The sequence below is a fragment of the Ammodytes marinus genome (genome assembly GCF_949987685.1).
Source record: "Ammodytes marinus genome assembly, chromosome: 5".
Lineage (NCBI taxonomy): Eukaryota > Metazoa > Chordata > Actinopteri > Uranoscopiformes > Ammodytidae > Ammodytes > Ammodytes marinus.
In genome coordinates this window covers 21279787-21292505 of record NC_137234.1, presented here as the reverse complement: position 1 = coordinate 21292505, position 12719 = coordinate 21279787, and the positions used below count along the sequence as shown (strand labels likewise).

General features: G+C 40.7%; 1 protein-coding gene across 1 annotated transcript in view; it reads left to right on the top strand.

The window, feature by feature from the left end:
- The window catches only part of ces2b (carboxylesterase 2b), a 71723-nt gene that overhangs the window by 38774 nt on the left and 20230 nt on the right, over positions 1-12719 (top strand). The window contains exons 14-15 of the mRNA XM_080027415.1: positions 12189-12381; positions 12466-12607. Coding sequence (XP_079883541.1) covers positions 12189-12381; positions 12466-12607 — 335 coding nt within the window. The remainder of the gene's footprint in view (positions 1-12188; positions 12382-12465; positions 12608-12719) is intronic.

The following is a 12719-nucleotide window of genomic DNA, read 5'->3' as shown; positions in this document are numbered from 1 at the left end:
TATTATTCCATGTTTAGAAGTGGTGCTGCAGCCCAAACCGTAAAGGGGTGGGACATGCCACTTGCAGCACTAGTTCAGACCCCCGGTCTCTCAGCATACAAAAAAATTCAGACATCCCAGCCACTAGGTGGCGCCACAACAAAGGAAAACGCGTTTTGGGCTATAACTTCCACACCGAAAGTCCGACAGTCAAAAACTTTACATCCACAGATGCCCACAAGTCAGCTGCATCTTTTGAGATAGGCCACGCCCATTTGCGTATATATACATTTTTCGCTACATCGCAAAAACTGTGTCAGTCACCAAAACATACTCCTCCTACAGTTTTCGCCCGATTTGGACGAAACCAAAAGCATTATGCTCTACCGACTCCCACGAGCAAAGGAAGGTCAAATAATTTTTCTACGACCATCGGAAGACCAAACGGTAGCGCTTTAAATATTTGCGAAAATTCCTTAAAAAAAAAAAAAGGGCATTTTCTTGAAACTGAAGGGAGACTATCATGGGGCATACCTGAGCCTATGGCAAAAATATGGGCAAGAAATTCCTATGTGGGCCGGACTTATTAAAAAAGAGAGTTTTTAAATTATTTTGCCTGTTTTCGCCATTTTCTAAGTCTTTAGGCGGGAAAATGGGAAAATTCAAAAAAGTGTCTTTACAATGGAGAGGTTGACAATTTGATTTTGCTATAACTCCCCAACCGAACATCGCACATTCAAAAACTTGACATCCACTTGTTTGGTACATTGAGCTGCATCTTTCTATCTAACGTAGTTTTGCGAATGTCATCCATAGGGGGCGCCAAAACCACAAAAAGCAAAGAAAACACGTTTGGGGCTATAACTCCCACACCCAACATCGCACATTCAAAAACTTTACATCTCCGGATTCCGTGAAGCGAGGGGCCGGCGCCGCGGACGACAACGCCCGATCCCGAGTCGCGTGGGAGGCTTGGCCCCCGTTCACAACTGCTTGCAGTTCTAGTTATTATTATTATACTTCGCCGCATAAAACTGTGTCCACAGCCCAAACCGTAAAGGGTTGGGACATGCCACTTGCATGACTAGTTCAGACCCCCGGCCTCTCGGCCTACAAAAAAATTCAGACATGCCGGCCACTAGGTGGCGCTACACCAAAGAAAACGCGTTTGGGGCTATAACTCCCACACCGAACGTCCCACCGTCAAAAACTTTATATCCACAGATGCACTGGAGTCAGCTGCATCATTTGGCATAGGCCACGCCCATTTGCGATATTATAGATTTTTCGCAAAATCGCGAAAACTGCAAAACATATTTTTCGCTACTCCTCCCACAATTTTTGGACAATTGACACCAGACTTTGCACAGAACATCTACCGACCCACACGGAAAGAAATCATTCGAAAGAATTGTGATCCGACCATCGATAACGAAACGGTAGCGTTTTAAATATTTGTTGATTAGCTACGTTTGACGAAAAAATTCATAAATCCAAAATCATAAGTCGGATCAAGTCCAAATTTTAGACATATGTTGGGGCTACCCTTAATTGCGTTCAATAAAAAATTTGGAGAATTTCGCCATAAGGGGGCGCCATAAATTAGGAAATTTTATATCTCCTAATTGGCCAGAGGAATTTTCTTAAAACTCACGGGAAACCATCAAGGGGCATACACGAGTCTATAGAAAAAATATGGCCAAGAAATATTAATGTTTAAGGGACTTTTTAATAAAACTAGATTTTTTTTTTTCCGTCAAAGAAAAAAGGCGGGAATGTTAGCATGTCCATTGACATTACATTGTGCAATTAGCTCCGGCGGCCATTTTGTCAAGGCTGACAATCTGCTTTTGCTCATAACTCGCCAACCAAACATCGCACAATAAAAAACTTGACATCCGCTTGTTCTGTGAATTGAGCTGCATCGTTCCACCGTGGCAGTTTCGCGAAATTCATCCATAAACAGCGATGCCTATACAACTCCCACAACGAACATCCCACGGTCAAAAACTTTACATCCACAGGTTCTGCGGAGTGAGCGGCCGGCGCGGCGGTTGACGACGAGTTGCGTCGGAGGCTTGGCCCCCGGTAAAAACTGCTTGCAGTTCTAGTTATTAGGGGGCCAAGCCCGAGCAGGAGCTGGGACCGCGTTTTGCACAGCAACGCGGTTCCCAAGCCCTGCGGGGCAGGGAACCCTATTGTTTTAGTGGCGATTATTATTATTATTCTTATTTGTCGCCGCTAGAACTGTGTCCACACCCCAAACCGTAAAGGGTGCAGACATGCCAATAGCATGACTAGATCCAGGTCCGTGAAATCTCAGCATACAAAAAAATTCAGACATGCCGGCCACTAGGTGGCGCTACAACGAAGGAAAACGCGTTTGGGGTCATAACTCCCACACCGAACGTCCCACAGTCAAAAACTTTATATCCACAGATGCACTGGAGTCAGCTGCATCATTTGGCATAGGCCACGCCCATTTGCGATATTATAGATTTTTTGCAAAATTGCGAAAACTGCAAAACTGACTTTTCGTTACTCCTCCCACAATTTTTGGACAATAGACACCAAACTTTGCACAGAACATCTACCGACCCACACGGAAATAAATCTTGCTAAAGCATTTTGATCCGACCATCGATAACGAAACGGTAGCGTTTTAAATATTTGTTGATTAGCTACGTTTTACGAAAAAATTCATAAATCCAAAATCATAACTCGGATCAAGTCCAAATTTTAGACATATGTTGGGGCTACCCTTAATTGCGTTCAATAAAAAAATTGGACATTTTCGCCATAAGGGGGCGCCATAAATTAGGAAATTTTATATCTCCTAATTGGCCAGAGGAATTTTCTTAAAACTCACGGTAAAACATCAAGGGGCAAACACGAGTCTATAGAAAAAATATGGCCAAGAAATAGTAATGTTTAAGGGACTTTTTAATAAAATTAGATTTTTTTTTTTCCGTCAAAGAAAAAAGGCGGGAATGTTAGCATGTCCATTGACATTACATTGTGCAATTAGCTCCGGCGGCCATTTTGTCAAGGCTGACAATCTACTTTTGCTCATAACTCGCCAACCACACATCGCACATTAAAAAACTTGACATGCACTTGTTCTGTGAATTGAGCTGCATCGTTCCACCGTGGCACTTTCGCAAAATTCATCCGTAAACAGCGATACCTATACAACTCCCGCACCGAACATCCCACGGTCAAAAACTTTACATCCACGGATTCCGCGAAGTGAGCGGCAGGCGCGGCGCTTGACGACGAGTTGCGTCGGAGGCTTGGCCCCCGGTAAAAACTGCTTGCAGTTCTAGTTATTATTATACTTCGCCGCATAAAACTGTGTCCACAGCCCAAACCGTAAAGGGTGCAGACATGCCAATAGCATCATTAGTTCAGACCCCCGGCCTCTCAGCCTACAAAAAAATTCAGACATGCCGGCCACTAGGTGGCGCTACAACGAAGGAAAACGCGTTTGGGGTCATAACTCCCACACCGAACGTCCCACAGTCAAAAACTTTATATCCACAGATGCACTGGAGTCAGCTGCATCATTTGGCATAGGCCACGCCCATTTGCGATATTATAGATTTTTCGCAAAATCGCGAAAACTGCAAAACTGACTTTTCGTTACTCCTCCCACAATTTCTGGACAATTGACACCAAACTTTGCACAGAACATCTACCGACCCACACGGAAAGAAATCTTGCTAAAGCATTTTGATCCGACCATGGATAACGAAACAATAGCGTTTTAAATATTTGTTGATTAGCTACGTTTTACGAAAAAATTCATAAATCCAAAATCATAAGTCGGATCAAGTCCAAATTTTAGACATATGTTGGGACTACCCTTAATTGCGTTCAATAAAAAAATTGGACATTTTCGCCATAAGGGGGCGCCATAAATTAGGAAATTTCATATCTCCTAATTGGCCAGAGGAAATTTCTTAAAACTCACGGGAAAGCATCAAGGGGCATACACGACTCTATATAAAAAATATGGCCAACAAATATTAATGTGTAAGGGACTTTTTAATAAAATTAGATATTTTTTTTTTCCGTCAAAGAAAAAAGGCGGGAATGTTAGCATGTCCATTGACATTACATTGTGCAATTAGCTCCGGCGGCCATTTTGTCAAGGATGACAATCTACTTTTGCTCATAACTCGCCAACCACACATCGCACATTAAAAAACTTGACATGCACTTGTTCTGTGAATTGAGCTGCATCGTTCCACCGTGGCAGTTTCGCAAAATTCATCCATAAACAGCGATACCTATACAACTCCCGCACCGAACATCCCACGGTCAAAAACTTTACATCCACAGGTTCTGCGGAGTGAGCGGCAGGCACGGCGCTTGACGACGAGTTGCGTCGGAGGCTTGGCCCCCGGTAAAAACTGCTTGCAGTTCTAGTTATTAGGGGGCCAAGCCCGAGCAGGAGCTGGGACCGCGTTTTGCACAGCAACGCGGTTCCCAAGCCCTGCTGGGCAGGGAACCCTATTGTTTTTGTAAGGATTTTTTTTATTATTATTATTTGTACCTCCCTAAAACTGCGTGCACAGCCCAAACCGTAAAGGGTGCAGACATGCCAATTGCATGACTAGATCCAGGTCCGTCCGGACTACGCATACAAAAGAATTCAGACATGCCGGCCACTAGGTGGCGCTACAACGAAGGAAAACGCGTTTGGGGTCATAACTCCCACACCGAACGTCCCACAGTCAAAAACTTTATATCCACATATGCACTGGAGTCAGATGCATCATTTGGCATAGGCCACGCCCATTTGCGATATTATAGATTTTTCGCAAAATCGCGAAAACTGAAAAACATATTTTTCGCTACTCCTCCCACAATTTTTGGACAATTGACACCAAAGTTTGCACAGAACATCTACCGACCCACACGGAAAAAAATCATTCGAAAGGATTTTGATCCGACCATCGATAACGAAACGGTAGCGTTTTAAATATTTGTTGATTAGCTACGTTTTACGAAAAAATTCATAAATCCAAAATCACAAGTCGGATCAAGTCCAAATTTTAGACATATGTTGGGCCTACCCTTAATTGCGTTCAATAAAAAAATTGGATATTTTCGCCATAAGGGGGCGCCATGAATTAGGAAATTTTATATCTCCTAATTGGCCAGAGGAAATTTCTTAAAACTCACGGGAAAGCATCAAGGGGCATACACGAGTCTATATAAAAAATATGGCCAAGAAATATTAATGTTTAAGGGACTTTTTAATAAATTTAAAAAAAAAAAAATCCGTCAAAGAAAAAAGGCGGGAATGTTAGCATGTCCATTGACATTACATTGTGCAATTAGCTCCGGCGGCCATTTTGTCAAGGCTGACAATCTGCTTTTGCTCATAACTCGCCAACCACACATCGCACATTAAAAAACTTGACATCCAATTGTTCTGTGAATTGAGCTGCATCGTTCCACCGTGGCACTTTCGCGAAATTCATCCGTAAACAGCGATACCTATTGACGACGAGTTGCGTCGGAGGCTTGGCCCCCGGTCAAAACTGCTTGCAGTTCTAGTTAGGGGGCCAAGCCCGAGCAGGAGCTGGGACCGCGTTTTGCACAGCAACGCGGTTCCCAAGCCCTGCGGGGCAGGGAACCCTATTGTTTTTGTGGCGATTATTATTATTATTATTATTATTAGGGGGCCAAGCCCGAGCAGGAGCTGGGACCGCGTTTTGCACAGCAACGCGGTTCCCAAGCCCTGCGGGGCAGGGAACCCTATTGTTTTTGTGGCGATTATTATTATTATTATTAGGGGGCCAAGCCCGAGCAGGAGCTGGGACCGCGTTTTGCACAGCAACGCGGTTCCCAAGCCCTGCGGGGCAGGGAACCCTATTGTTTTTGTAAGGATTATTATACTTACCCCCCTAAAACTGCGTGCACAGCCCAAACCGTAAAGGGTGCAGACATGCCAATTGCATGACTAGATCCAGGTCCGTCCGGACTACGCAGACAAAAAAATTCAGACATGCCGGCCACTAGGTGGCGCTATATCAAGGAAAACGTCATAACTCCCACACCGAACGTCCCAGAGTCAAAAACTTTATATCCACAGATGCACTGGAGTCAGCTGCATCATTTGGCATAGGCCACGCCCATTTGCGATATTATAGATTTTTCGCAAAATCGCGAAAACTGCAAAACATATTTTTCGCTACTCCTCCCATAATTTTTGGACAATTGACACCAAAGTTTGCACAGAACATCTACCGACCCACACGGAAAGAAATCATGCTAAAGCATTTTGATCCGACCATCGATAACGAAACGGTAGCGTTTTAAATATTTGTTGATAGCTACGTTCTACGTAGAAATTCATAAATCCAAAATCATAAATCGGATCAAGTCCAAATTTTAGACATATGTTGGGGCTACCCTTAATTGCGTTCAATAAAAAATTGGGAACATTTCGCCATAGGGGGGCGCCATAAATTAGGAAATTTTATATCTCCTAATTGACTTTTCGCTACTCCTCCCACAATTTTTGCACAATTGACACCCAACTTTGCACAGAACATCTACCGACCAACACGGAAAGAAATCATGTAAAATGATTTTGATCCGACCATGGATAACGAAACGGTAGCGTTTTAAATATTTGTTGATTAGCTACGTTTTACGTAGAAATTCATAAATCCAAAATCATAAGTCAGATCAAGTCCAAATTTTAGACATATGTTGGGGCTACCCTTAATTGCGTTCAATAAAAAAATCGGAAATTTTCGCCATAAGGGGGCGCCATAAATTAGGAAATTTCATATCTCCTAAATGGCCAGAGGAAATTTCTTAAAACTCACGGGAAAGCATCAAGGGGCATACACGACTCTATATAAAAAATATGGCCAACAAATATTAATGTGTAAGGGACTTTTTAATAAAATTAGATATTTTTTTTTTCCATCAAAGAAAAAAGGCGGGATGCTAATCTCAGCTAGCATGTCCATTGACATTACATTGTGCAATTAGCTCCGGCGGCCATTTTGTCAAGGCTGACAATCTGCTTTTGCTCATAACTCGCCAACCACACATCGCACATTAAAAAACTTGACATCCACTTGTTCTGTGAATTGAGCTGCATCATTCCACCGTGGCACTTTCGCGAAATTCATCCGTAAACAGCGATACCTATACAACTCCCGCACCGAACATCCCACGGTCAAAAACTTTACATCCGCGGATTCTGCGGAGTGAGCGGCCGGCGCGGCGGTTGACGACGAGTTGCGTCGGAGGCTTGGCCCCCGGTAAAAACTGCTTGCAGTTCTAGTTATTATTCTTATTTGTCGCCGCTAGAACTGTGTCCACACCCCAAACCGTAAAGGGTGCAGACATGCCAATAGCATGACTAGATCCAGGTCCGTGAAATCTCAGCATACAAAAAAATTCAGACATGCCGGCCACTAGGTGGCGCTACACCAAGGAAAACGCGTTTGGGGTCATAACTCCCACACCGAACGTCCCACAGTCAAAAACTTTATATCCACAGATGCACTGGAGTCAGCTGCATCATTTGGCATAGGCCACGCCCATTTGCGATATTATAGATTTTTCGCAAAATCGTGAAAACTGAAAAACATATTTTTCGCTACTCCTCCCACAATTTTTGGACAATTGACACCAAACTTTGCACAGAACATCTACCGACCCACACGGAAAGAAATTATCACACAGAATTTTGATCCGACCATCGATAACAAAACGGTAGCGCTTTGAATATTTGTTGATTAGCTACGTTTTACGTAGAAATTCATAAATCCAAAATCATAAATCGGATCAAGTCCAAATTCTAGACATATGTTGGGGCTACCCTTAATTGCGTTCAATAAAAAATTTGGAAATTTTCGCCATAAGGGGGCGCCATAAATTAGGAAATTTTATATCTCCTAATTGGCCAGAGGAATTTTCTTAAAACTCACGGTAAACCATCAAGGGGCATACACGAGTCTATAGAAAAAATATGGCCAAGAAATATTAATGTTTAAGGGACTTTTTAATAAAATTTGATTTATTTTTTTCCGTCAAAGAAAAAAGGCGGGAATGTTAGCATGTCCATTGACATTACATTGTGCAATTAGCTCCGGCGGCCATTTTGTCAAGGCTGACAATCTACTTTTGCTCATAACTCGCCAACCACACATCGCACATTAAAAAACTTGACATGCACTTGTTCTGTGAATTGAGCTGCATCGTTCCACCGTGGCAGTTTCGCAAAATTCATCCATAAACAGCGATACCTATACAACTCCCGCACCGAACATCCCACGGTCAAAAACTTTACATCCATAGGTTCTGTGGAGTGAGCGGCAGGCACGGCGCTTGACGACGAGTTGCGTCGGAGGCTTGGCCCCCGGTAAAAACTGCTTGCAGTTCTAGTTCTTTATTTAAATTTTATTTATCTCAAACAATCGATAATATTTAAAAGAAAAAGATACAAACACAAACATAAATAAAGCATCCAATTATATTAAAGAACAAAAAAGTATAAGTTCCAGAAGGAGCGGGCAGAAGCACAATGCTTATATATTCCTGCAACTACTTTACAATATTATATTATACAAAATAAACAAGTATATCCTGTATTTTTAATTGCAGGTCGTACAAAAACCTATATACAACAATACAACATCATACAACATCAAACAACAATACACTTTACCTATATTCCCAATTCTCATTTGTTTAAGGTGTCTTCTTTCCTGTATAAGGAAATAACAATTTTATTGTATCTATTTTTTAACTGTAAACTATTAGGGTTTGGCTTTGTTTGTGTGTGTGCGCGTGCGCATTTGTTTGTGTGTGTGGTATAGTGTGTGTGGGGAGAATGGGTGAATGTGAGCCATGGGGTAATGTGAGACACCCCCTGTATCTAGGCAATGGAACACATTTTTGGTCATGTGAGATATATGTTTTCAAGCCCCTCTCATTTCCCCTTGGTCATGAAAGAGAGGATCTCATGGTGAGGTTTTTTTCACAAAAATGTCTTTTTTGCATCTAAAAGAAAATTTTCTTGCTGCCAACTTTATCGATTGTTGTGCCAAAGCAAATTGATTCAGGTAGAGAAACTTCTATCATACATTTTGATGAACTGCCAACATATGAAACCATGTGATGATGATAACTGAAGACTAGCCTGATTTGCTGAGAGAGGTAGTTTTTTCTCAAATTGTGGCAGTAGGGTAAAGTGAGACAAATGCTGTGGGGTAAAGTGAGACAGTGTTTGTGCCCTCTTTTAATGAATCCATTATATTTGAGGTAGCAAGGTGACTAGTTTGAATAAGACAAAAGACAATGGCCCTCATTTATCAAACTTGCGTGGAAACTGGTGCAGATTCTGGCGCAAATACCTCCCTACGCAGTAAACTATACTCCACCAAGAGCTTTACAAGACAGATTTCATCTGAAGTGGGACCAAACGGCAATAAAATATCTTGGGGTATTATTACCAAAAGAAATTACAACTATTAAAAAAATTAATTATGACCCACTCCTGAATAAGATCAAATCTGACATATTAAGATGGAATTCTAACCCTTTTATGAGTTTGACTCAAAGAATAGAATCCATCAAGATGAATATTCTTCCTAGAATTTTGTTTTTGTTTCAGGCTCTCCCCGTGGAAATTTCCAAAATGCAATTCCACGACTGGGATAAAATTCTTTCGAGGTTTATTTGGCAAGGGAAAAAACCGAGAGTGCGATTCAAGACATTGCAACTCCCGAAAAAAGAAGGTGGAATGGGAGTTCCTCATTTGAGAGATTATTTTTACTCAACCCAAATTAGGCCCTTATTGAATTTATGCAATCAGGACTATAATGCAAGATGGAAGGACATTGAAAAGAGTTTAATTAAAGATTCCCCTATTCAGGCAGTCTTGGGAAATAAAGAGTCAGGCCGAATAATGGATACATTGAAAAACCCATGGCTTAAGTTTCAACTTAAAGTTTGGAATACAATCAAGACAGAATATAAATTAACGGATAAATTATGGATAATTAGGTGGAGTGCGTATGACTCTGACTTTAAACCCAATCAATTAGATCTTAGATTTAAAACATGGATAGACAAAGGGATTACAACCTTCTACTCACTTACAAAAAAAGGGCAATTGAAAGATTTCCAAACTCTAAGAAAAGACTTCTCCTTAGAGCAACAAGATTTTTTTAGGTATTTACAGTTGCGTAACTATTTTGATAAATGTAGAAAAAAAAATCCAATAGATTTGGAAGACCCGGTGCTGAAAGAAATTTTAAGGGCCTATTCAGGTGAATCTAACAAAGGTACAGTTTCTAGATTATATAAAGGTTTCTTGACAAAAAAAACATACTCTACAGAATACATAAAAAATAAATGGGAAAGAGAGGGAAACTTTGAGATGACAATAGAGGAATGGCATAACTACTGTGATTCACAATGGAAATGTACTAGTTCATACACATGGAGGGAGTTCGCATGGAAGTGCTTAGTAAGATTTTTTATTACCCCAAAACTAAAAGCCCATTACTCTGGAGGAGACTCTAAATGCTGGAGAGGCTGTGGAAATCGGGATGCAAACCATTGGCATATATTTTGGGAATGCCCAGGGTTAAAACATTTTTGGTCAGAGGTACTTAAAACAATGGAAAAAATATTCCACACGAAAATTCCTAATAACTTCGAAACATTTATTCTAGGTAAAGCTGATTTTTTTATGAGAAATATTGATAAATATTTATTTCAAATAATGATAACAGTAGCTAAGAAAAACATTACTAGACATTGGTTGCATCCCGATCCTCCCACATTAGAAGAATGGGCAGACACAATTAATGACATTTATCTGATGGAAAAAATAACCTTCTCACTTAATTTACAAATGGACAAGTTCACTAAGATATGGGAAAATTGGACTTTGTTCATGAAAAAGACGCAGACAAATTATATAGCTCCGATGGATTAAGGGAAGAAAAATCTCCCAAACCGAACCCCTACATGTGATGGATTGTTGCCCTTTTTATTTGTATTTGTTTTTGTTTGTATTCTTATTTATGTCTATTATTTCTAATCTAGAAAAAACATGCTATGTTTTTCCTATTTCTATTTTTCTTATTTATTTGATGTAAAAAATACACCCACTCTAAAAGGTGCTAGGTTATCCCCCTTCAAAAGGTGTCTTTCTTTCTTTATTTATTTATTTTTATTTTTCTCTTCTCTCTCTTTGATATATTGATATATTATTATTGTCAATGCATCCCTGTTACATTGTTCTAGAAAAGTAAAAAAAAAAAAAAACAGAAAGGGGAGTATTAAGGTTTTGCTGGTTACGATCATTGATTGTTTCACTTGTACTGTTTTTTATTTTCAGTAATCAACAACAAGAAATAACTTGTAAACAATGTTTTGATGTATGCAATACTCTATAAATAAAAAAAATAAAAAATAAAAAATACCTCCCTACGCCAGGTATCGCGTGGGATTTATCAAACAGTCGTATCTCGCCAATCTCAGCGTACGCCAGTCCATTATTGATAAATGCGGCGGCTGAAAACGATCGTATCACGCTCAAACCCCATGATTTTCTTACTAGTCCGACATTATTTTTGGAATATTTGGTTTTCTATCTAGCTGTCAGGATTCTAGCTGTTACAACAAGTGTTGTTATGGTAGTTACAGAGTGGAAAAAGTAAGTGGATCAGTGGACCCCTTGATCTCTCTGGTCTGTCTCAGTTTACCCCACAGCTAGGGTAAACTGAGACACAAGACAAGTTTTTTTAAAACAATCATATTTTCACTTCCCTTTGTCATGAATACATTCTGCTAATGCCCTTTTCTAGGAAACATCCTGAATTAATGGGAAATGTGTAAATTTGACTGATAAATCATTTCACTTAGAGGGGAGCAAATGTAAAAAGTGCCTCACATTACCCCGTTCTACCCTATATTCAGCATAATTTTGAATATAAAATAGCTTCTGGGAATAGTTTCGTGAAATCTAAAAGCCTCAAAAGGAGACCGGTAAAGCAGATGTGTCACATAGCTCTACCTGGCTGAAAACGAATTGATGTATCTGAGACTTATCCACTTGTATTAAATGAGTCACTTAGCTTTAAATAGGCTACACATTGAATATATACATCTTGCAGTGTAACATCATAATTCTGATGCATTCCTGATTATCGTGACAGCACCTGTAGTCCACACAAAGCTTGGGGGCCTGAGGGGTGAGTATTTGAGTGTAAAGGGGACAGAGGCCGGGGTCCATGCCTACTTAGGCGTCCCATTTGCCAAGCCGCCCGTGGGCCCTGCTCTTAGACTGGCTGCACCTCAGCCGGTGGAGGGATGGGAAGGAGTGAGGGATGCCACCCAGCAGCCACGCATGTGAGTCATCCGTTTGCTTAAGTTCTGGCCCACATAGAGAGCTCACGTCCAATGTCTTATTGATGAATCATGCCTCTTTTTCAGGTGCATTCAGAACAAACAGTTCACAATAGATCTGATGCAGAGCCTCATTGGAATGTTGCTGGAAGTCCCAGACATTTCTGAAGACTGTCTTTACCTCAACATTTACACTCCTGCAAACAGAGCTCCTAGTGCCAAGCTCCCAGTGAGTTCCAGATTATAGTCTTTGTTATGTTTGATTGAGATTCCCATTAGCTCAGGTAGAATACAGTCAAATAGTAATGTATGCTTTGTGTAAAAGATCAAGGTTTTTCTTT